The sequence below is a fragment of the Seriola lalandi genome, unplaced genomic scaffold (assembly GCF_002814215.2).
Source record: "Seriola lalandi dorsalis isolate HSWRI2012SDOR001 ecotype SW California unplaced genomic scaffold, Sedor1 jcf7180002054561, whole genome shotgun sequence".
Lineage (NCBI taxonomy): Eukaryota > Metazoa > Chordata > Actinopteri > Carangiformes > Carangidae > Seriola > Seriola lalandi.
This window is the reverse complement of record NW_019525114.1, coordinates 491,948-517,335: the sequence shown is the minus strand read 5'-3', so window position 1 is coordinate 517,335 and position 25,388 is coordinate 491,948. Positions and strand designations below refer to the sequence as shown.

Sequence of the window (25,388 nt, the reverse complement as noted above, 5' to 3'; positions counted from 1 at the left end):
ATCTATAATATTTACCAATTAATTAATTTATGTACAATATCTTCATAGCAGTCATTGTCTTAACTGGAGGAGTTCAGGTTCAGGGTTATTTGGGTCATAATCTACAGTTTTCGGAAAACTAAAAAAAAAAAAAACAGCTGGTTGTTACTTCATAACAAAGCTTTACACGCAGAAGTGTTAAAGGGTCAATTCACTCAAATCACAGAATCATTTGTCCTTAAATGGCTTGAAATGGCTAATTAATAGAATAATATATTTATAAAAGAAAGATAATCATCATATCATACATTATGAAAATTTAGTCTTAATTTTGATTAAATTTAAATCAGCAAAAATAGTGGTAATTTACCAGAAAAAAGTAACTTATTAGAATCGTAGTTTTACAAGAGAAAAGTTGCATTGTTTTAGAATAATAATTTAATGTATCATTATGGAATACGTTGAGAATAAAGCCAGTTTGGAAAATACATTTAATATTTCAACAATGAAAACAATATTTGGAGGAAAAAGAATTAATTAAAAAAAATAAAATTGTGAGAAAAAGTTATTTTCTAAAAAATAAATAAAAATCAGTGGATCTTTGAACAATATTTGGAGTAAATAAGGATATTATTAAAATAAAGCTGTACATTTACAAAAATAAAGTTGCAATATTTCAATAATGCAGTTGTGATAGGAAAAAAGACATGTGACATTATGATAGTAAAAAGTGGTAATATTACCATAGGGGATTAAGTTTTAATTAATTAGTTGCATAATTCATAAGTCATGATATATTGATTAAAAAGGCATTATGTGAATAAAGTTGTAATTTTGAGTTTCATATGAGAATAAAGTGATTTTACAGATTAGTTGCAATATTTCACAAAGTTGCATATATATATTTATGCACACACACACATAATATATACACACATATAAATCATTATGAGAGTACAGTTGTAATTTTACTTCAGTTTGATTTTCCAATGCTTTGAGCACCACAAACTAAATTCTATTCACCTCCATTGTATTTGGACTGAAGGCAAAAATCTCAGCAGTGAAGATGTTAAAATCTTGATGCATAAAATTAAAACTATCTGTACGACGGACACTTAAGGGGTTTGGTAGGAAAAATAGTTCTGTTGTCATTTGGGTGGACTGACTCTTGAAACACAGTTCAATGTTGACATAACTAGTCCACACACTCTTGAAGTATCAGTATATGGGTGTAAATGATGCATATATTATATATTAGATAACTGTTGAATACAAACACTAATTTCTCGAATGTCACATTTTATTTATCTTTTATTTCTACAGTGGATGTCTCTGTACAGTCATATCTGTTCACACTGGGTGTTATAGGAGAAAATGGAAAATGAACTGATGCCCTAATCTGCATGTGTACTATACTTTGTTCTATAGCTGGAGAGTCTTTGTATAACCCACAACTGGAAAACTTTTCATAACAACGCCGCGGCTCATGTGCATAGAGTTACTGACGTCAGATCAACTCTCTCATTGTTACTAGTAAAAGTTTGCCTTAAACAAGTTTGTTTTCTATTGTTTGGTACCAAGATGAAGCCTTTCACGATGAGCATGTTGTCACTGTGTGAGTCTCTCAAAGGCTTGTGTTAAAGTTTGTCAGACTGCCAAGCTCAGGTATATCACCAGTGTGCAGAGAAGTGTGTTCTTAGATGACTAAGAAACAAGATCACCTGACAATCTCTCCTTCACCTGCCAATGCAAATAAATTTCATACTCTCACCTAGAACCAGTTTTCTACTTGTGTTTTACTGGAAACGGGCAAACGGACGGATTAACGTCCACCTCCAGCGTTTTTGTGTCGTCTCTGGGGAAACCTCAGATGATGCCACTGAAAACATGACTTTGTACATAGCTCCTCAACTTCCAAAGGATGGTATGTGTTGACTTGTGTGAATTATATTTATTTGCTTTGTGGCAGAAAGTTAAGCCCTATTTGGATGGGATTTTCATTACTGTGCTTCTCATTAATTTAACTCATCTTTCTGGGCGGTAATTTTACCTTTCCAAAATTAAAGGGATGGACATTTTGCAGCACAAAGCAAAGAGAGAATACCATGACTTACAGTTGTATGAAAAAGAGCCTAAGAACAGGACCATGTAAGAGCTCATCAAATGGGATGATGTAATGTCAGGTACAGGGACAGTTGTATGAAAATGTTAGGGCAAATACATATTTTGTTGATTTTTGAAGTGGAAAGAAGTAAATATAACTACTGCAGCCAACTAGAAATGAACTCAACAGTTGGCCTAACTCCTAGCTCCTGTCAGCTTGTAAAAATGAGAACTCGCTACGCTGTTGATAATTTAGTGTAAATTGTTCAACATTGTAGCTGAATGCTTTAAATGTTTATCTGGCATAAAAATGTAAAAGCGACTTCATCTGTGTTCACTCTATCTCTTATATGTTTAGATTTTACTTTCTAATTGTGCAAAATAGTTTATCCTGTTGTCAGATTGTGGGTCAGTTGTGACTCACTTAAACACTCGTGCCTTGGGAACTAATGCCTACATCTGACCTGCCTCTGACCTGCAGTTCCGACTGCGGCCACTAGTGCACAGAGCGGCGCTGTTCCTACAGGTTCACCTGCGAGACAGAATTCAGGACAGATGGGTGTCATTTTTTGTCTTGTCATTGACCGGCGCATGCGCACTTCATCATTGACTAAACTGCAACTTCGCTGTGACAACTTAAACGCTCGAATATTTTTTAATGGAAGTTTGGCACACACGCGCTGTAGTACACCGATGATTATTTACTTGTACCGGAAGTGTAAACACCAAATTTGTGTTTTGAAAGAAGTGATTCGGGTGTTTTTTTGTTGGCGCAGCAGGATTATGGTCGCTGGAGGACTTCAGTAACGTGAGTGTCATTATGTTGAGTTAGTGTGACTGCTTCACCTAACGTTATTTCCTCAGTTTCCTCTGTGTCCAACCGACAAAACTTTGAAAAAACTGTTGATTTATAACGTTTGTAGACGACGAAGGTTATCGGACGTAGCTAGCTAACGGTATCAAGCTAGTAACTGTCTTTTTTTTTTTTAATAAACTAATTGGTCCATGTTCGTTAACCATTTAGCTCAATGTTACTGTGTATTTGGTGAATGAATATGTTTGTATGTTCACTGGGGGCCGTTATATGTATCGTTTGGTGTATGATATTTTCTTAATTGGTGAAACATGGTATTATGCGATATGTGTAGCTTAGTTTTTGCTGGATTTTGGTGTGTGAGAATAACAGCAGAACAGTTTTTTTTTTAAATAAACGTGTCTTGTTTCACTTCCCCAGTGAGAAAACGAGGGGACTTTCCTGAACTGATCTTTAACCCCAACACTTTTATGACTTAAAGTTACACAGTAAATCTCTGATGAAGCTATGGCTTGGCTTCTTTCGGCTTGTGTGGGATGAATTTAGTTGTCCAGGAAATCACATGATCACATCCTGTATTGGTAAATGTTATTTGACTAATCTGTCCTCCCAAACGTGGTGCTTTGACCGATGTTCCGGGATGTACTGATAATTATGACAGGGTTTATTCCTTAACCCTCATATTTATTTAATGGCAGCCATGTAACTAAAAATTATTTTCATTATTGACTTATTTAAGATAAGATAAGATTAGATATTCCTTTATTAATCCCACAGTGGGGAAATTTCCCGAGTCACAGCAGCAAAGTGGACAGTACAAAGAAAGAAAAACAGCTTGCCACTTAAAGAGGATAAATAATATAATATAATAAAATATCAATTTATCAACTAACTAAACTAATCACCTACACATAGAGGAAAAGTTATATTCATTGTTCTGTCAGACACAAGTCTGGATTACCAACTAGCCACTGCAAAGGAACCTCAGACCCCCAGGTTTACTCAATATGATTTGGGTCTGCAGAATAGTATTATTACAAATTTGTTATAAAATTTGCACTACTTCGGTAGAATATAAACTATGACAAGTCCTCCAGCTTGTAGCCTGGTACTGTAGAGGTAACCTGTGTCAAAATATAGTTTAAGACCTTAACTGTTTTCGTTTATGTTATGGTCTTATGATGGTAACGCACTGTCAAACTGCTGAAACTGGAAATAAACATTAATGTTCGCATCAATATTCAACATTGATAATTGACATGTTCTTGAGATGGCGATGAAACAGCAGTACAGATGTTGGTTGTCACTGTGTACAATAAATCAGTGTGTTTCATGGTGTCTGTGTAATTGTGTTTGTCATTCTAGGTTTGTTGTGTACAGGAGAAAGTGAACCAACAGCACGCACACACACACACACACACACACACACACATGGTGAGGAGGCCATGTGGTGGTTCCAACAGGGTCTGTGCTTCCTGCCAGCCGCTCTGGTCATCTGGACAGCGGCGTCTTTCGTCTTCGCTTATATCACAGCGGTGTTGCTGAGACATGTGGATCCTCTGGTGCCGTACATCAGGTCTGTGTCTGGACATGCATTTATTTAAGTAATTGTACCTAAGAAATGATTGTTAAATCCTGCTGAGAGGTATTGAAAAAACTGTGATGTAATAAATAATTGTTGTCCTCATTGCTTTTCCAACATACTTTCAATATTAGGCGAAACAGGTATTAAATTGCGTTCTGTTAAGAGGTGAAATGATTTGTTAAGTGTTTTGATAATAAAAGTAATTGATTCTGTAATTTCTGAAGTGAAAATAATGAAAAAATTAAAAAAATTCTTGTAATTACAGCCTCTCATATTAGAGGATATGCTGTTTTTCATGTATTATTTTTCATATATCATATATCAGCTAAATATTTTGTGGTTTTTGGAATTTTGTTCAAACAAAACAAGAGATTTAAAGACGTCAAGTTTGGCTCTGTGAAGTAAACAATGAAAATAATTAAGTTGCAGCCCCAATTCTATGTGGTATTAAGACATCTTAGTAATTCTTTGTGAACCTTACAGAAACCAGTGTAGTCAGTGGTTCCCATCTGTAGTGTGATTTTGGTCTGCACGTTAAAATTAGCAAATTTGTATTTTTGAATCAAAAGTTTACAATTAAAGTTACTGAAAACAGGGCTGCTATCAATTTTTAATTAATCTACTTTTTTTTTATAACAATGCAGATTTACCATCAAATTCATACAATTTTTTTGAAACAATGGGTCCATGATTTCAGACAAAAGTGCACAAAAGCAGCTTCTCATTTTTAGGTGTCATTTGAATGTATTCAACCTCTGATTCCAAAATATGGTACAATTTTTTCAGTGCTGAAACCAGCATGACCCCCTGTCCATAATCTTACATTACAGAAGATAAACATTATTTAATTCACCAAAATCTTTTTTTCCTGTTCAACTCAATGAGCCATTTTTCTCTTTCCCTTTGTTGTGTGTTGCAGTGACACAGGAACAATGGCACCAGAGAGGTGTGTGTTTGGCATCATGTTGGATGTGTCAGCCTTTTTAGGTAACACACACACACACACACACACACACACACACACAAACCCTTTTTTTACAGATTTTTTAAAACTATTTAAACAATAAAATATATCATTAAATGAAATGGTGCAGGAAGTAATAGAAATGTAATCTGTGTAATTTAGTCGCTTGTTACTAAATTGGTTAAGAAATAATGTTAAAATTTTATCCATTTATCAATATTGATCAATAATTTCATTTTTAAAGCCATGTTTTGATTGACTGCTGTTTGTGTGTGTGGTTGCAGGTATGGCAACGGTGTACGTGCGTTACAAACAGGTGCAGGCTCTGACAGGTGTGGACAATGTCAGACTCCACAGACTCAACAGCTTCGGGCTGCTGCTCGGCGTGATCAGCTCCTTCGGGATGTGCGTGGTCGCCAACTTCCAGGTGAGTGCTGCCGGTCCTGGATCCGTTTATCCTGTACAATGTGTGAACACGTCAGCAGTGAATTTGTGTGTGTGTGTCGGAGCAGAAGACCACACTGTTCTCCATGCACCTGGTGGGGGCGGTGCTGACCTTCGGAGTCGGGGCTCTCTACATCCTGGTTCAGACGCTGCTCTCGCTCAAAATGCAGCCTCACGTCCACAGCAAGGCCATCTACCTGGTCCGCCTCGGCATCGGAGTCTGGACACTGTGCAGCATCATCAGCAGTATCCTTTAACACAGTCCAGCTGTCATGAAATCAATTTTGTTAATTAACATGAGAGTAAGAGCAGAGTCATAGTGATCACAATTACTGAGGAAAGAGAAGTTTTAATAATTAAAGGAATAGTCACTTTACATTTCTGATAATGAACAACAGACAAATTCAGGTGTGTGTTTCCTGATCAATCTCTTAAGAAACCTGATCACTGCTCGACTCTCCTGAATCAGAAAACAGGGAGGTGTCAGCTAGAGAACAGATTGCAGGATGCAGCATAATCATTTCTGCCAGTTTTTTTTTTTATGCAAATGAAAATCGAAAAAAAATGTATTAGTTTGATGAAAACATAATGAGAACACAACCTGAACATTAGAGAGAAATGTTGTTGAAGCAAACACGTGATGGATTTTCTGAATCTGAATTTCTCTTGTGTATTGAAACAATTCCTTGCAAGGCTTATCATGTTGTCAAACATGCGTCCTGCTTTATTAATGCTGTGGTGTCTCTGAAAATAAGCTGTGATCCTTAACAGGTCGTCAGTGTTCATATCATCAGTCATCATGTACAGCAGTCTGCCAGGAGTGGACGTAGCTCACAAACTGCACTGGATTCCTGGAGAGATGGTCAGTTGTGTGTGTGTGTGTGTGTGTGTGCGCGTGTGTGCGTGTGTGCGCGTGTGTGCGCGCATCAGAGCTTGGTTTCAGTAATGATACTAAAATTGTTAAAATGAAGTAATGTGAACCAAGTTCTCAGAAGTTAAACACTGTCTAACCACAACCGGCTTTACAGGAACTTTATCTAAATAAAATCCAGTCCAAAACTGAAAGTTAAGACTTAAATCACAAAATATCTGTTATAAGACAACAAGATTAGACTCTGAACAAACATTTAATGTCAGCTTTCAGTACTTGAAGTTTAGTTTTTGATACTCAGCATTACACATTTCAGTCAGTATCACACAACTATTGAGGCTGGATACACAGCCCTTTGCAGCATCACTGCAACATTTAGGTTTCTGTTTTTAATTATTTTTCCAGGGTTACACGGCTCACATCGTCAGCACCGTGTCTGAATGGTCACTGGCCTTTTCCTTCATCAGCTTCTTCCTCACCTACATCAGAGATTTTCAGGTATTTTGTCTCATCTTTTCACCCACAGCTTCAGCTGAAGGTCTGGGCTGTTTTGTTTTGTTTCAAGCCAGATTTACTGTAAATCAAGATCTGGTCCAAGATCTGGACCAAGGTGTTCAGGTATCAACACTGCATAGAAAATGTTCTGAAGTGGCTCCTACAAACAAAAGCTTGTTTAAAGGAAATCCTCACATTTTATTTTTAAGTTTGTCCAGATGTATAAAACTGTGTAGGTTAATGACTTAAAGGAAAAGTTTGACTTATTCTTCTTTGGCTTATTTGGCATCTACAGCCGGACTCCTGTTAACCTGCATTTACCATAAATCTGACTTAAATATGAAGCTACAGCCAGCAGCCAGCTAGCTTAGCTTAATATAAAGACTGGAAACAGGGGAAACTGCTAGTCTGGCTCTGTCCAAAAGTTCAAAAGTCCAACTACCAGCACAAGATCAGTAATTAAAACATTATATCTTGTTTGTTTAATCCATACAAAAAAACTAGCTAAAAGAAACTGGCAGTTCCAGCTCCTCTTAAGAACACAAGTTTTCCATTTTCAGGGTCTGTTTTTGTAGGGATTAACTAAACAAAGTATGTGTTAAAAGAATTCAAGGTGCTGCAAGGCTAGCTGCTTTTATGCTAAGCTAGGCTACCCACGTCCTGACTCCAGCTTCATATTTAGTGCACGGACACAAGAGTGTTATCGATCTAGAATAATCAAGAATAAGCCTGTTACTCTTAAAGTCAGCCTCTTCCTTTAAGCTCTTCTTTAAGATCTGGGCTGACAAACATTTCCTAATTATTTTTTTAATCTTTTTTTTTTTTTTATGAAGAAAATTAACTTGCGAGCAGAGGTGGATTTGCAGAGCAGCCACCTGTATGACTGGCCACATGGAGGTGTTGTCGCATCACATCATCTCAAACGTGAAGCCAACGAGTCCTCTCCACTGCTGGCAGGAGGAACGTGACCAGCAGCTGCTGCTTTTACACCAATTTTCACTTTTTCTAAACTTGTTTAAAAGCTTTTTATAGAGAATTTCTAAAAGCTGTGGCAGCTCTTAAAGGGTCAGTTCACCAAAACATATCATCTGTCCTTCCTCTTGTGGCGTCTATCAAGACAGATAGTTGTGGATTTATTTCATATCTGTCTTTGCGTTTTCTGCCTCGACCTCAGTATAATGGAGGTGAATGGAATTTACTTCAAGGAAAAAAAGGAGAAAGTTTTCATAGTGAAATCCCATTCAGATCCTCTGTACTGGGGTGCAGATATCTGCAAACCTGAACATCTAAAACCAAAACTATGTGATTGTGCCACTAGAGGTAAGGGTTTTTATTCATATTTTATCATTTGGATGAACTAACCATGTAAATCCAAATGTAATGCTTTTGCACTTTTCCCTCCAACTATATTGGTCCTTCTCAGTGACTTGTTCCACAAGCTGCACTTTATATCATTCAATTTTGAAGAGCTTTCACTGCCGTTATAAACACCACCTGCTTTTTGTTCTATCACGTGTCTGAAGCCCGCCGAGCTTCATTTGGTGGAAATAAAACAATAACTTTAGAATCATGTTTAAATGTCAGCTAATGGATTGATTAACTCTAAGGGGGAAACACTCAGGAGCGCTGAGTTTAGTCTGTCAAGTTCAACAAACAAGATGCTTTAATATTTTAACTGTTTCTGACCAGTTATAAGTCTGCTTTTATTCCTTGTTTACGAGGGTGTTTGCAAGACTTCCACTTTTTTTTAAGAGTTCCCCATTTTTATTGATGTGGGGGAGTAGAACTGACGATAAGTGAACAGCTCCCCCTGCTGGAGAATCAGAAGTGAGTTTGTGCTAACCTGAAGTGTCTGCCACCAGAAAAATTATACATTTTTAGTGTTTTAATCATAATTGATTCATAATGTTTTTTTTTAAGTATAAATTTATTCAATTTGCACTGATGTTATGCACACTTTTTTTTAATCCACTATTTAATTTGCCAATTTATAATAATAAATTCCATATTCTTTCATTAAACACAGATTTTTAATTTTAATATGGATTTGAAACATACATTTACATTTTTTATTTTACATTTAATTATTTAATTTACTAATGTATGTGTTTCATCTTTATCTCACCAAGGAATTTGTTTTCTTTCTGTAAAATCTTGTAAACAAAGTTTGAATTCATTGCTACATTGTTTACATCTGTGTTTACTAGCCAACAGTCCTTTTCTTCACTGCCTTTGTTGGCAAATTACTGCCACCAGCTATCAGTGGAACGGCACTAAACTAGCTACAGGAATTTTATCACGTTGCAGCAAAACGAGGAAACACTCATAAAAACATCTCTTTATGGTCACAAACACCTTTAATCTAAAGCAGCTGTTGAGTTTGAAGAGGTGAGGCAGAAGTGCTCTGCTTGGTCAGATTTCTCTCAACACACAATAGTTGCATTTTAATCATATCATTCATAAATAAAACTGTCTTTAAATTAAATCTCTCAGCATTTTTAAATTGACAAATCTATTATCAGGAAAACAGTTAATTTTTCTGATGGCACACTTCACACTGCACAGGACCTGCCGTCAATTAACTGAGAACAAACTGTATCTACAAATAAACATTAATTAATCAGATAAAACCTACTTACCCTAAATTGTGTATATTATACTGTTTGCTGCAAATAAAAATGTATTTGTTTGTGGTTACTGGTCATATTTTGTCTGCATGTCTTCGTCTTCATGTAGGGAGGATTAATTGCAGGAGTGTTGTATTAGATTGCATTAGGTTTTATCTGTTAAACAATCTTTGTTATCTTTAACAACCCTTTACTTTATGTTGACAAAATTGTTTGTTCCAATTATCTATGCAAAAAAATGATTAAAGAGTGCAAGTTAATATAGAATTTATTAACTGGCAAAATGTATACTTTAAGTCGTCCTACATTAACATAAAAACATAATTGGTTGGACAATATAATGTAAACACCTATAAGGAAATGAAGTGTTCAATGTACAGTATTGGTCAACAATTATAACTTCTCCTGTAAAGACATTTTACATTATTACAGCTGTGTTTTACTATATTGTCATTCATTATCTGTTTAATTATGGGTGCCCACAGGAGGAGTTATAACTGTTGGCAAAGACACTAATGGAGACGTATTTTCTTAAAACTACATTATAATACATTTGAAATGCTCCATTTATTATAAACATCGGGACTTAAAGTTGAGTGTTGCCTATTAACTTGACTGCACAACTTTCCTTTTTTTTCTCCAAACCACATTTTCAACCACTCGCATTTATCACATCTTAAAAATCAAAATCCCACACAGATGGAAGTAAATACATGACAAGTTTTAATTTTCTCAAAACTATGACATTTCTATGCAAAGCGTACATTTTTTTAAAGATTCACCCCGATTTTTTGTAGCAGTGATGTTTGGACATTTGAGGATTTTTGGATCACTAAAACAAAATTAGGGAGTGCGTCTTTAAAACACACAAATTTGACAGGCTTTTACTTTGGCAAACTGATTTAATATTAGACTTTTATTACGAGCCATGGATGATGGTGTCTCATCAATCCTGATCATGCACAAAATATAATCTCTACCTCTCACAATCTGTTGAAGATGCTCTGATGTTAACTTTTGTCTGCACCCTGTACTGATAATCACAAGTGATACTCAAAATGATAATATTACAACACATTATTATTAAAATTAATGGCTTGAACCTATATACATACAATCATACAATCAACAATAAATAATGACACTGAAATAGAGAAGCAGCTTTGTCCATAAAATCTCAAAAATCAAAATTAAAAACGAATCTGAAGCTGATAAAACGTTGGATGAAAATAAACAAATATTTTCAGCGTCTGATAAGTTTGAGAAGTAACTGGTTGTTAAAGGGTTAGTTTACCCAAAACCCCTAAACTAAAAAAAAAAAAAAAAACACTCTCTCTTCCTTCCAGTGGTTTGTTGACAGTTTTATCTCAATTTTTGAAAAATCCGTCACTGCTTCCATCTAAATGAACAGTGGTGAGTTTTAGGAATTCAGTGCCTGTGATGATCCATAGAAAACACTGGAGACAGTTCATAGATTTCAAATTTCAATTTAAAAATAATGCAGTTTTTCAGTAGCAAGAGCTGAGATTTTAAAATAATGTAGATCATTATGTCTTAATGAGTTTACACAAGATTCATTAAGACAACAAATTTCCCACCGACCAGGGTCACATCCGTTTTGTCTGACCATCTGCCCAAAATCTGATCAACTAATCAATTAGACTAATTGTTGCAGGTCGTCAACGTTTAAATCATAATATGCATCACAAAAATCTTTGTTAAATTCCAATCCAAGTTCCAAGTGTGTTCTCGATACCACCAGAGACACCCAGGATCAAATTTAGGTGTTCGTTGTGTGGGTGAACTGGCCCTTTAACATGGGAGGAGAGAATCAGATGAAGAGCAGAAGGGGAAGATGCAGGTGTGTCTCAGAACTTCAAGAGGTAGTGAACGTCTATGCATGTATTATAAGAACTGGATACCAGACTCAAAGATGGCGACCACCTGCAGACATGCATATCAGAGAGAGTCACTTAACAAATTAGCGCGCAGTGATTCAGAGGTCTGGAACCAGGCTAATGCAAACGCACTCAACAGTGACTCACTACCTTCTGAAACAGAGACACGCCTAATGATTTCATGAAAAGTATTATGTTTGTTAACTGCTAGAGTCCTGCTTGAAGCCATGGCACGAGCACATCCAGAACATCTGAGAGATGTTAACGCAGAGGGTTTAGAGACTGACGACATTCTGACGTTAAACACAAGGACAAAGCCATAAAGTCATTTGTCAAACCTCTGACCTCCACCCTTGAAACCTGTAGGAAATCCATCTTTTCCAAACTGAAGTCATGTGTGCAGTGGTTTCCAGAAAAAAGACCAGAGGGTTATAAGGCATCAGTGGGCGGGGCAACAAGAAGGCCGACAACCTCCGACACACCTCAGCAGGAAGTCGAACATTCACAGCCGATCTGCACGTTCCCAGCCCTGAACTCTGTCCGCCTTCGCTTCACCCCACCTGAACGTTAAAAGGCTGATCCGTCACAGATGATATTCTGGCCTCGGCCGGGGAACAGCTCCATCTGCCAGTACCGAGGATCAGCGTACACTACACAGGTCAAAGGTCAAAGGGAACAACTGTCAACTGAGTGTTCAGACCAGACAGCTTCAGCAGCCACGTGAGATGTTAAAATGTTTGATTCTAAGGATCAGGAGAGCAGATTCTGCCGACAAACACCTCAAAGACTACAGGTACAGTTTGAGCAGTGTTGCTATATTATTATTATTATTATTATTATTATTATTATTATTATTATTATTATTACATATCGGAAAGCAGCCTGAAATTAAGCAGCTGTGAGTCAATGTGTTCAGCAATTTTAAGACAATTTATTATGTATTTATTGTTACCCATGTCTCCAGGTGTCAGCCACAGGTTGAAGGAGCTGCAGTGTTTCTGACAGCGTTGAACAGGCAGAACTCGAACTGTTGGCAGCCCCTCACCCACCACCAGCCAGCCCAACACCCCGACACCCTGTAACACAGGCAGCAAGTCAGAGTTACAACAAAGCCTGAGGGCACGTGAGTTGTGTGAACTGACATCCAGGAATGTCTGCAATGTGAAACCTCCCTACACCAATACCTGTTGCAAAAGGGTATTGTGTTAAACTTGCTCCAGTAGAATTACAACATGGTCCTTTTTTGCAGTTTTCTCCATCATTCTTGTCAGTAACAGTATCTCTGTCCTCCAGTCTCTCAGTGTGGAGACGTCTGGACGTGATCTCAGCTGGACTCACCTTGCTCTGGGAGTTTGTGCTGTGGGTGACCAGGCAGCGCTGCAGGATGGTCCCTGCACTGTCCAGCAGCGGGCAGAGCTCAGCCTTCGGGAAGAGCCACCTCAACACCTTCTCCCTGGTTCCAGAGCTAAACCTCCTACAGAAACAAACACAATACGCACAGTCAATCAGCAGTCACTATCAAATAGCACTGTGTCCACGGATGGGATACAGATGTTATTTAGCAGATCAAACAGAGTTACATGTTATCCACATTAATCCACATAATGTACAGTTTTCTGTTCTGATAACCGCTCAGTGTTTACTTTGAACAGAGTTGTGTACCAGAGCAGGGTGAAGTTGGCGGGTCCCTGAGGGAGGCCAAGGTTGTGGTTCTGCAGCCCGTCGTCCTCCTCCAGCAGAATGGACATGGACCCTGAATGGGCCAGGTAGAGCTCCTCGAGCTGCTGCCGCTGGATGCTGAGGGACTCCCCACCCTGCAGAGACCAGTATGAACAAACAGAAACCAGCATGAACAAGCATGGAATGGTTGGTCCCATACAGACTGACTGGGGACCGTACACGCTTCACCTGAGATAAAACATTCAGCAGATTAAATCAGTTCACTCTCTGATTCTGTATCAGTGTGGGATCAATTTTATTTTTTTAAAGATGCTGTTTACACATTCTGCACCCATGGGTGTGACACGGGGATGCCCTTCAGATAGCCAACCCTGGCTTTGTTGACCTCTGACCTTCAGCAGGACGAGCTGCGGCCCCCGTCGCAGAGTCACGGTCCCTCTAAGGCTCTCTGGGACTTCCAGCACCGAAGAGATCTCTGCACAGCCCGAACAGTTGACCAGGCTCTGCCTGAGAGAGCCGGCACTCCACCATTCATGGAAACCTACAACATAAACACACACATTTACTACTATGACACTACAAGTCTTAATGTTAAACTAACATTACTTTCTCATTCATGAAAAACTGTGCTTGTGCTTTTATGTGTGTGTTTCAGAAAACTGTGGAAACAGAACTAAAGACAAAGAGTGATCACGTTCAGACCTTGCAGGTTGTACTTCTTGGCGATGGGCAGGGACAGCAGACGGACGTGGCTGAGGGGGGACGACCAGTTGTAACAGCCCAGGTTGACGAGACCCAGCTGGGGAGCACTCTGGGGGTAGGTGAAGGCCAGCACCACCACCAGCAGGAAGCCCACTGCCACCACAAACTGCAACGACAACAGAGGCATTACCAACACTGAGAGCTTTCTCCTTCCTCAGACCACACAAAATTATGAATAAACCTTAATGCATTGTATACTCTACAACAAATAATTAGTATTTTCAAGAAATACATTCCACTAGCAATTATATAATATAATAATGAGGCTTCAAATCAAGTGGATATCTACAAAAGTTACCATGTCTTTTTTTGTATGAAATTCCTGTACTGTTTTTTTTTTTTTTTTTGCTCAGCTGCAGTGGACAAAAAGATTATTTCCACAGTGGAAACATCAGGGTCCACTAAAAAACACCAAAAACTAATTTAAGTTACAACAATAACAAGTAACAACATATTCTGTCAAGGCGATGTAATAAGTACGATGTAATATTTGCCTGACCTTGATGGTGGCTCTCAGGATGGGGAACTGCGGCGGCTCTCTCCTGGGCTCGTTGGTCTCCAGGACCTGCTTGATGAACCTCTCGATCTCCCTCTCTGACATGCCGTAGCGGTATCCCGACTGGCGGAGGATGTCGATGCTCTCCGACAGTTTGTCGTAGATACACGGCTCACTCATCGTCGTTCCCATGGCAGCGGCGACAGTAGTAATGGCGGCTTCTCGATCAAACAAGTCGATTTTCAGCTGCTGCGGGGTCTAGGAGCATGGTGTCACCTGGGGAAGTCATCTTGGGTGTTAACTGCCACTTCATTACTTTCAACAACACACAATTATCACAACCGGGGAAGGAGTTTGATAGAATTTAATTGAATCTTAATCCAGTTTTAAATCCCTTATCAAATCTTCTTCTCGCGTTTAGTAACTCGTTCATCCTCGGGAAACCACAGACGAGAACAGCTTGGCCTGTGATTGTCTTGTGTGAAGGGATGGAAATGCCACAGACATTCCTTAGATTCTTTACTAGTAGATACTATGTAAAGCTTTGTAAGTAATGCAATTACATCATGGATAAGCAAGGCTGACGTGATGAACGTCATTCCTTTTCTGGCACTACAATTATCATAAAGCGCTGAATGTACTTTGAGCAAAGTTTGACCATTAACACTTACTGTGTGCCATCTCAGAAGATATCAAAATGTTATTTATTTTTTCTTTTAGGTCATATGTGTCAACGGAAAATAAAGTGACAGTGATAGTAACATACTATCTGATGTGGCACACACCACATAAGCCACTGGAGAGTGGTGTAGGCGGTGGATCATGAGCGATGTGCCGTTTTCATGTGGCAAAAACACATCACAGTAAAACCAAGATGGGCACACAGACAGCAGTGTCTGTCGGTGGACTGGAGAGATACGCAGTTTATGGGTCACACTTAGCATCAGCACATCACAATTTGAAATGGCACATGCCAATATGAATCGGAGTATGGAAACATTTACGGAAACATCAGTAATATACCGTTTACAAGTGCTATTAGCCGGTAAAAAAAAGGCATTTAGATGTTATTCACTGGCCACTCGACTACAAACAAGAAAACAGTGAGATGACACGATACTAAATAACACGATCATTTGACTATAGACATTAGCGAAGGCTTAATTATAGTAAAGTATATGATTTAGCGAAGACAAAAAAACAGTAGCGGTGTTTAACGTACTGAAAACAGTTCACTGACAGGTTAGCTTGTCTTTGCTAGCCATAGTTGACGTCACGTCCAGAAATAAACTCCAGAAACAAACTGAAAACCTCACCTCAAAGTGAGATCCACCGCCGTAGAGTAGAGTCTCTCATTTCTCGAGATGCACTCTGAAATAAAAGTTTTTTTTTTAAAGATAAACTCAGTTGCTAGTTGCTAGGCATGGCTACCACAAATGGACGGGCTTCTTCTTCTTCTTCTTCTTCTTCTCTTTTTAATGTTTTTTGGCAGTTTTGACGCTACTGTGCGATTTACTGCCCTCCACAGGATGAAAAATGACACTACATCGATCACAAATCATATTCTTGAATACTACATTACTACTTACTATATTACTATATTACTCGTGTAATAACAATGAATATATATTATATATAGCACTTTTAAAAACAGTCAACTTCAAATCACCTCTAGAACAACTTGTAAAAAATTTACAATTTTCTGTGTTGAAATTTTCCTTCCATATTATGGTTTACAGTCTTTTATCTTATGTTTTTATGTTGGGTTCTTGTTCCTTTGTGGGCTATTAACCTATATTATGCTGGACAGGGGTCTCTATTGAGTGACACATATAATTAGCTCAGGTTATGCTAATTCTGAATATATGCAGTACTTGGTGAAACCCTTAAAAATGACAGTTTTACTACGAAAAACACAAAGGTATGAAAAACAGAAAAAGTTTAATTGTGGGCCTAATAGGGTCAAAGAATGAATAGAAAGAATACATGTTTATATAAAAATGTATTTTTTTAGTGAATTGAATATCGTGAATGTACACATCAACATTCTGGTTCAGTTTATTATGCTGAAGCATTCACACTATTGTTCTTCAAATCTTTATATTTAGGTCTATTGGTTTAACCCACGTTTCATAAACTACTGTTTATTGCCATTTCAAGGACGTAGAAAAGCCTTGGCCCCGCCTCAAACACAACCAAAACAACACATATTGGCCAATGAGAGCGGAGATTGTCCACAGGAAGTCACACAGCCTGTTTCCGTTTCTTGTGCAACCGTGAAACAGCATCGACACCGAGTTGCGTCAAGTTACAGAATTAAGCTGCAGAGAGGTCAAAACACAGTTAAAGTAAAGTAAAAGTAAAATGTTTTTTTAAAAACTGTTTTTATTCTGTTTTTAACAATTAGAACATGGAAAACACAAGAGACAATGCAAAATATAAAATTATAGTAGATACTATATATAATGCAAAACAAGTATACACTATTCAAAAGAGGTTTTAAACCAAACCAACAAAAATGAAAACAGCAATGAATAAAACCAAATGAAAACAACTTAATAAATAAAGAAATGAAACAATATAAAGCTGCTGGTTAAGTAAAATTAATCTACATGCTAGACTGACAAAAGTTATCATAAACTATTTTATCTGTAAGTCATTTTGAGTATTTACTTTACATTTATTTCAAGAGTTTGCCTAAAGATCTTAAAAACAATGCACTTAATAACTTTTAATATTTGTATTAATTGGGGATGTGTTTTTTTCTTTGTGTATTTTTATTATTGGGCATGTATTTTTATTGGGCTGTTATTGCAGAGACGCCACTTGAAGTTTCGTTATACTTTGTATAATGACAATAAAGACTATTATATTCGACTCTATATTTTTTACTTTTAATTATATGTTCGTCATTTCAAAAATCCTTTATTTTGAAAGTGGTGATCGGAAGTGGCCGTTGTTATCGTGTCTGCCTTGACACAGACCAACTCTGCTTTGACCTGGATGTAACTGACCGGCGGCAGCACTTCTCAAACCAAACCGAACTTCACGCACATCGGAATTTTCCTTAAATTAGGAATTATCTTCCTAATTTTTCTCCACAGAAATCCGCCGCTGTAACTGGTTCAAACCGGTTAACACTGGTTCTTCTGTTGCGGGTCCGCGTGTTGTTGTTATCGGACGTCAGCGGGTTTCCAGGTGAAAACAATCCGCCGTCGAGATGCTTTCCTCTGGCAGGACCGTCTCCTCCCGCTTGCTCAGGCCGGTCGCATGGTTCCCTCTCCGGCTGGGCTCTGACGGGAGAGCCGCGAGCTCTCTGCACAAAGGTAACAGTAGTCCGGAGCAAAATAGACCTGTTTAAAAGCCTCAGAGCAGCTAGCACAAAGCTAATCCTAAAGTGACGCAGTTTCGTAAGGAGATTGATAACTTCATGGCACCCATGAACTGAGTGATGTAACATTGGTTAATGACATGTAAGAGATTATAAAATACAATGATACTCTAAAATTACCTCAGAAACATTAAGTCCTCAGGACAGACGGAAAATGAATAGTTATCAAGTTTCATAATACATTAATTATTATTATTATATTTGTATTGTTTTGTTGCCTTAATTAAATGTTTTTATTATTTTTTTTATTTTCTTTATATTTTAAAAACGTGTTTTTTCTGAATATCTGAGTAATTCTTTGGGTTTAAACTTTATGATAATTTTGGAGGAGTTAGTTTGTGGTGCTGTTGAACTGTATTCCACTATACAGGAACCGTTTCTGTAAATGGGGTGGACAAAATAATAGAAACATCTGCCAGTATAACGCAATATATTTCAACAGCACAGCAATCTGCAGCCTCAAGAATGACCATACAATTGTAGCTATTGATTCAAACCAGCTGACTGTCTGCCTGTCTGTTGTTTTGTGTTGCAGAGATGATTAAGAAACATGAACTGGAGGTAGATGAGCTCCGCCCCCTCTATATGGACTTCCAGGCCACCACACCCATGGTAAATGTTACTTACCATGTTGTCACAGTTACAAGCTTTACCAGCTGATGTCGGCCTTAGCAGTGGAGTTTTTTACACTTGTACTCACCTGCACTTAGGGCGGCGGGGGAGAGTTTAGCTCAAAAGGCATCTCTCCTTGACTCTACCTCCCTCATTCAAAATGGCCGCTACTTTCTCCAACTGTTTAGGGGATTTTGTTTGCTGAATCTGCTGAATCTGTTAGTGTGTTTTGTCAGAGTTGATGATGGTGTTGTTTGTGGTAGCATAGGCAAGATAAAGAAAATAGTCGTGGTGTGAGGAGCAGTGATGGCTGGCATTAGGGGAGTGACTCTGGGACGCCAGTGATCACTGTCTAGCCTCCTGGAGGTGTCGTGGGACCAACTAGACGAAACACTGGTGAAAGGAGGTTCCCACCTGATGACCCCAAAGACATGTTAGTTAACACTGCTCATTAGTCTGTATAGCTAAATTAATAGTTATCATAGGACATGTTAAGCTTAGGGAGCTATTCACTGAGTCTGGTCCATTTTCTGTAGCACAAGCTTTGTGTTTATCTTAAAAAAAAACCTGCACTTACAGTCGAACATGCATATGTGTTTTTTTGTGTATGAAGGACCCCCGTGTGCTGGATGCCATGCTGCCCTATCAGGTGAATTACTATGGTAACCCTCACTCCAGGACCCACGCATACGGCTGGGAGAGCGAGACTGCCATGGAGGCCGCCAGGAAGGTAGAGAGACAGTGTGTTCAGAGAGAAAACGTTTTGAAAAAAAAAACTTCAGTACATCTCAACTTGTCATATAGATTCTTTTGTCTCCTTTATTTCAGTGCACTGAAATGTTTCTATTAAAAATCAAGAATTATTATTTCTATAGTGTAAACGCTGTGTGTTCTTTCATGGCCATCACTCAATTAAGTCTGAATTTTAGAGAGAGACATGACTGTGTGTTGTCTCTCTCTCTCTCTCTCTCTCTCTCTGAGCAGCAGGTGGCTGATCTGATTGGAGCTGATCCCAGAGAGATCATCTTCACCAGTGGAGCCACTGAGTCCAACAACATGGCCATCAAGGTCTCACTCTCCACTTCCTCTTCATCACTTCCCCTTCTCTTCTTCACCTTTTCTCCCACCTCCTCTCACCACTAGCTCCTCCTCTTGTTTTGGTTCTTAGTGAGAACAGGTCAAGAACAGAGGGAGAAAGTGTTAAGAATAGATGAGAACGCAGTGTTAACTCACCGAGAGCACTGTAAAAGCAAAACAATCACACATTTAGAACATAATAAGAACAGAATGTGAATGCAGAGAAAATGAAAACACATCAATGCTATGAAAACAAGTAAGAACACAATGAGAACAAATTAAAAACAGAATGAGAACATGTGAGAATGCTCTAAGAGCAGAACAAGAACACAATGAGAACACAGTAAGAACAGCATAAGAAGCGAATAAGAACACACTGAGAAAATGATCATAACTCACTGAGAACACACATGAAAATGTTCCTTAGAACAGTTCAAGAACAGAATGAAAACGCGTAAAGAACAGAAAGAAAATGCATTGAGAACACATTGAGAAAACATGAAAACTCAGTAAGAACAGAACAAGAACACAATGAATGCAGAAGGAGAACACTGTAAGAACAGTGAGTTGGAACAACACTGAGTTAGAACCCAGTTTGTATGAGATCAGTAGTGACCCCGCCCCTCCCTCTCCTGCAGGGTGTGGCCAGGTTCTACCAGGCCAAGAAACGTCATGTGATCACCTCGCAGACAGAACACAAATGTGTTCTGGACTCGTGTCGAATTCTGGAGGCGGAAGGATTCGACGTCACGTACCTGCCAGTTAAGCAGAATGGGTTGGTGGACCTAGAGGTACACACACACACACACACAAACACACACACACACACACACACACACACACACACACACACACACAACATACACACAGAGTGAACACATACTGCATGTACAAAGAACATGCAACAATCTGTGTTTGTGTGTGTGTGTGTGTGTGTGTGTGTGTGTGTGTGTGTGTGTGTGTGTGTGTGTGTGTTTTCAGCTGCTGGAGGCCTCCATTCGTCCTGACACCTCTCTGGTGTCGGTGATGACCGTCAACAACGAGATTGGAGTCAAGCAGCCTATCAAGGAAATCGGTAACCATGACGATGCAACATTATTTACTCCCCATTTCATTTAGTTTCATCCATGTTACAATGATTCAGAATAAATCTTAACACTGTGACCAGGTTTCTGATCTTTACTTTTCCACAGAGGTCTCTGATTTGATTTAGTTTTCTGATCAAAACTACTGATTTATTGAGCCTTACCCTTCCTGTCCACAGGTAAGATTTGTCGTTCTAAAGGAGTCTTTCTCCACACTGATGCTGCTCAGGCTGTTGGAAAGGTTCCCATCAACGTCTCCGACTGGAAGGTCGACCTGATGTCCATCAGTGGTCATAAGATCTACGGACCCAAAGGTTAGCCCAAGCATTACTCGTTAACTGACCCGAAGAAGCTGAAGAATATCTAACGGGGGGAGTTAGTTTTGATTGTTGTGATATTCTGTAAGTCAGACCTGGTTGACCTGGTGGTGTGTTAAATTTCCTGTGTGTATGTGTGTGTGAACAGGTGTGGGGGCTTTGTATGTGCGTCGCCGACCCCGAGTGCGTTTGGAGCCACTGCAGAATGGCGGCGGGCAGGAGAGGGGGCTGCGCTCTGGCACGGTCCCCACCCCGCTGGCTGTTGGGCTGGGAGCCGCCTGCAGCATTGCCCAGCAGGAGATGGAGGTATAAACAAACGTACCCAAACATCCAAAGACTCAACAAATACAAATACACCCAAACATTCTGGCAATTAATTAATATATATATGTATTAATTATATGTGTGTGTTTTTGCGCATTTGTGTGCAGTATGATCACGACAGAGTGTCCATGCTGGCAAATCGTCTGGTTCAGAAGATCACGTCTGCGATTCCTGATGTCATAATGAACGGAGATGCTGAACAACGCTACCCTGGTACACACACACACACACACACACACACACACACACACACACAAACACACAAACACACAAACACACACACACACAAACACACAAACACACACAGAACTCTTGTAAAAAACACACCAGTCATGTACTTCAATTTCAACCAACATAACATTCAAAGTCCTTCAACTTGATGGTAGAGGTTTCTGTTGGAACTCTGTTTCATATTGATATAAAATTATTACTGAAATGGATGAGGCTGATGGACTTATCTGACTGTATCTGTGTTTTTTCTCAGGCTGTGTCAACCTGTCCTTTGCCTATGTGGAGGGAGAAAGTTTGTTGATGGCACTGAAGGATGTGGCTCTGTCATCTGGCAGGTCAGACACACACTCTTGTTAAAATTTAAAATCTAAAAACATGACTGAAGCTTCACTTGAAGCAAGTTCTCCTGATGAGTCAAGCAGACACAGATGTAAACGATCAATCTTTTAATTGCAAATAGTTTTTTGAGGAAGGAAATGCATTCAACATGTTTTTAGATTTATGATACACATTGAATTTTGGTGAGAAACACCAATCTACTGAATTTAAATGTAACTTTATAAATGTAGCTTCAATTTTGATTGGCCAGAAATTACAGATTGGGTCTTTGAAGATGAATTAATATTTGTGTGTGTGTGTGTGTGTGTGTGTGTGTGTGTGTGTGTGTGTGTGTGTGTGTGTGTGTGTGTGTGTACAGTGCGTGCACATCTGCTTCTCTGGAGCCCTCATATGTCCTCAGAGCAATTGGAGCAGATGAAGACCTGGCTCACTCTTCCATCAGGTACATCTTTACTGATCATAATCCTGATAATAATTATGATAATAATCCAGATTAAAGTCTTGATTCACTCTGATCACTCTCATTTTTTAAATCAACTTTACTGGCAACTTTATTTGTCATCTCAGTGAAATAACATTTCTTCATGAGCAGAGTATAAATTTTGATCCTGCTAGTAGTCGTGATCCTAAACAAGTTTAAGATAATTTGTTTTAAAATGTAAAAAGAAAAAAACAGCAAAATAACATTTGTCAGGAGTGTCAATTATATAAATTATAATCAGGTATAACCAGGGATAATAACCCTGATATTAATCCTATAATACTCCAGAATCCAACAGCAGAGACTCACAGACAGGAAGAGGTTTTTTATTTGTTTTCTGGTTTGATGTCAGTTGACTCGCATGTTGATTAATGTAAACCTGTTCGTCTGTCAGGTTTGGTATTGGCAGATTCACCACAGAAGATGAGGTGGACTACACAGCAGAGAAATGTATCCATCAGGTCCGCAGACTCAGAGAGATGAGGTGAGTTTTTTGAGAGTAATTTTTAACAGTAATAATAACATTGCACTCACCAAGTTAGGACGAAGGCAAACGGTAAAATTATTACTTCAGATGTCATTGCAAACATCCATCATAGTTAGTTAACAAACCTACTTCCTGTTCCAGCTTTGAGTGACTGTACTTACTGTAGTTGTGTGCATAACATTTTCCTGTACTATACTTACTACCAACCTGGGGTCTGACAGTCCTACTGGCGGAAGTGGGGTGAAGCCTTGTTTGTGGGCCCTCCTCAGTCACTGAATGACATCATCATTAATATTATTCATAAACACAGTATAGAAATCGCCAAGAGTAGGCCCACTGAATCATGACAAATTAGAGCACTAGTTCACAGGTTCACTCACTTTCATTTGTTTCGAACCAAGTCAGACTTATTTGTAGTGATGTTACCATGTCCCCAAATGGAATCTCATAGACAAAACTATAAAAATAAGACCCAAGTTGTAATAAATTGGAGTGAATCTTTGAAACTGACTCAGTAACTTCATACATACGTGCCTGTCTCTGTCTAACAAAGTTTAAAAATGGTAATATTGTTATGGCGAACATCGAGTAAACTGTCGATCTGTCTGTCTGTCTGTCAGTCCTCTGTGGGAGATGGTTCAGGATGGCATCGACCTGAAGAGCATCAAGTGGACGCAGCACTAGACCCCTACTACTACTTGCCCGCTTCCTAGCTGCTGATGACGACGACGATGATAGTTCCTAGTGAATTCTGGGAACAGACCAGCTTTTTCTTCCTGCACACAAACACGCACAAACTTCCTGTCCGACTTGAAGTCTGTTTGTATCTGTAGCTCTGTGTCTCTGTAGATCCTCCTGTAGTTGCTCTCTCGGGAGATATTGCTCAGAGAGTTGACCAGCACATGGCAACCTCTGCTTGTTGTGATAACTCTGTTGTACTTTGGTCTGCCTGACTGAAAAGTTGTCAGGGGTTATAAGACCTGGGTCCTGTATCACAAACTCAGTTCATCTTCCTGTGATTTTCGTTGGGTTACCTGGCTTCAGTGATCCTAATGATGATATCATGAAGCTGGTTTTTATCCGGCTCCTTTAGCTCAGAGTTTACTAATTCAGCTCTGAGCACATTCATTTGAAAGTGGAGGGATTCTGGGTATGATATGACACAGCAGTGATACCATTATGTACATTCTGTTACTGAGGAACCAAAAAGTGAAATTTCTAGAGGCGATGATAACACAACAATAATACAATAAGAAACTGTAGTAGGAATAACATCCAGATATTGAAAGTGAGAGGGCCGTAGGACTGGAAAATTTATCAGCAGTTTGCAAGTGACTGTTTTTTTTTGTGTGAGAAAGTGGTGATCAAAAATCTTTCCATGGTGATTTGCTCCGGTTAAAAGTGAGCCAGCTTCATGATACCAGAAAAACCAAAGTTAAACCCAAAGACAGCTGCCGAAACTGCTAATCTCACTTCATGATACAGGCTCTTGTCAAGGTGTCAGGCCACCAAGATGGACAACAACCATCTGTGACAAAGAAAATGGGAACAAAGGGTAGTTTTGCTTCGGCGAGGCTACAGGTGGCAACTGGAAGCAGCAGACTTACTGTACGTTCACTGAGTTATCTGAAGATTTGATGATTCACTAAAATATCAGAAGCTTTCACTTGATGATTCACAGACAAATATATCCTGCTCTACTCACGGGTGATACACTGTCCTATATCTGTCTTCAAATCAGAACTTGTAGTTTCTGTTTCTCCTCCCACATCAGTTTTTAATATCCAATCAAACAGTGTTAGCAGCTGCAGTTTCACTATTGTGTTTAAGTCTGGAACACTCTACAAGAAGTAGAAAACAAAGTCGAAACAGCTCCAGTCCAGTTCCTCACATACTTACTGGGGGTCACACTTCTGTTACATACATGAGTCTGAGGTTGATGAGACTCTCAAGGTGATCCTGAGGTCCGTACACAAAAAAATGAGGAAGTAATTTGATACATGTCTGGGATGATTTAAATTCTTGTATTGTGTTACTTGATGTAGTCGGCTGAGCCTCTAATTCATATTTATAGAATTTACTGTCTTTTACTGATGCTCCCATCATATGCACAATATTATTTTCCAATAAAGTACTGCTTCATGATTATGCAATAAAATTATGTTTCATTTTTATTTAATGTTTGTTTTTACACAGACAAGTATATTTCATTGACCAATGCTACATACCACTGCATTTAAAGTGTAACGTGAGCTAGTTTGCTACGTCAGTCCATAGTTGGGCCCTTATACAAATATACAATTCAACATAAACTATTTAAAAAAAC

General features: G+C 38.7%; 3 protein-coding genes and 1 long non-coding RNA gene across 5 annotated transcripts; 3 read left to right on the top strand and 1 right to left on the bottom strand.

Moving 5' to 3' along the window:
* Window positions 1–2,680: 2,680 nt before the first annotated feature.
* On the top strand, window positions 2,681–9,948 carry dram2b (DNA-damage regulated autophagy modulator 2b). Its single transcript, XM_023416100.2, has 8 exons — window positions 2,681–2,890; window positions 4,262–4,472; window positions 5,401–5,468; window positions 5,730–5,872; window positions 5,958–6,135; window positions 6,669–6,751; window positions 7,166–7,258; window positions 8,089–9,948. The coding sequence occupies exons 2-8, from the start codon at window positions 4,342–4,344 to the stop codon at window positions 8,221–8,223; spliced, it is 831 nt and encodes a 276-aa protein (XP_023271868.1). The 5' UTR covers window positions 2,681–2,890; window positions 4,262–4,341; the 3' UTR covers window positions 8,224–9,948.
* Window positions 9,949–10,582: 634 nt separating this feature from the next.
* Window positions 10,583–16,177, bottom strand: cunh6orf89 (chromosome unknown C6orf89 homolog). Of its 2 annotated transcripts, none has more exons than XM_087176567.1 (8): window positions 16,035–16,177; window positions 14,722–14,994; window positions 14,163–14,328; window positions 13,781–14,001; window positions 13,443–13,594; window positions 13,119–13,254; window positions 12,733–12,856; window positions 10,583–12,430 (listed from the first exon to the last, which is right to left on the bottom strand). In XM_087176567.1, exons 2-8 carry the CDS (start codon window positions 14,908–14,910, stop codon window positions 12,348–12,350), a joined length of 1,071 nt encoding a protein of 356 aa, XP_087032693.1. In that variant the 5' UTR covers window positions 14,911–14,994; window positions 16,035–16,177; the 3' UTR covers window positions 10,583–12,347. The 2 variants fall into 2 exon arrangements, with proteins under 2 accessions (XP_087032693.1, XP_023271925.1); XM_023416157.2 differs by having other exon boundaries at window positions 13,853–14,001.
* LOC147818563 (uncharacterized) lies at window positions 12,764–13,715 on the top strand. The gene is made up of 2 exons (XR_015437861.1): window positions 12,764–12,903; window positions 13,074–13,715. It is a non-coding gene; the product is annotated as an uncharacterized LOC147818563 (long non-coding RNA).
* A 1,526-nt stretch (window positions 16,178–17,703) lies between the features above and the next one.
* Window positions 17,704–25,220, top strand: nfs1 (NFS1 cysteine desulfurase). Its single transcript, XM_023416158.2, has 13 exons — window positions 17,704–18,044; window positions 18,645–18,721; window positions 19,335–19,451; window positions 19,706–19,789; window positions 20,437–20,589; window positions 20,780–20,873; window positions 21,063–21,197; window positions 21,349–21,506; window positions 21,632–21,737; window positions 22,009–22,090; window positions 22,453–22,536; window positions 22,970–23,059; window positions 23,683–25,220. Exons 1-13 carry the CDS (start codon window positions 17,939–17,941, stop codon window positions 23,744–23,746), a joined length of 1,350 nt encoding a protein of 449 aa, XP_023271926.1. The 5' UTR covers window positions 17,704–17,938; the 3' UTR covers window positions 23,747–25,220.
* Window positions 25,221–25,388: the final 168 nt, after the last annotated feature.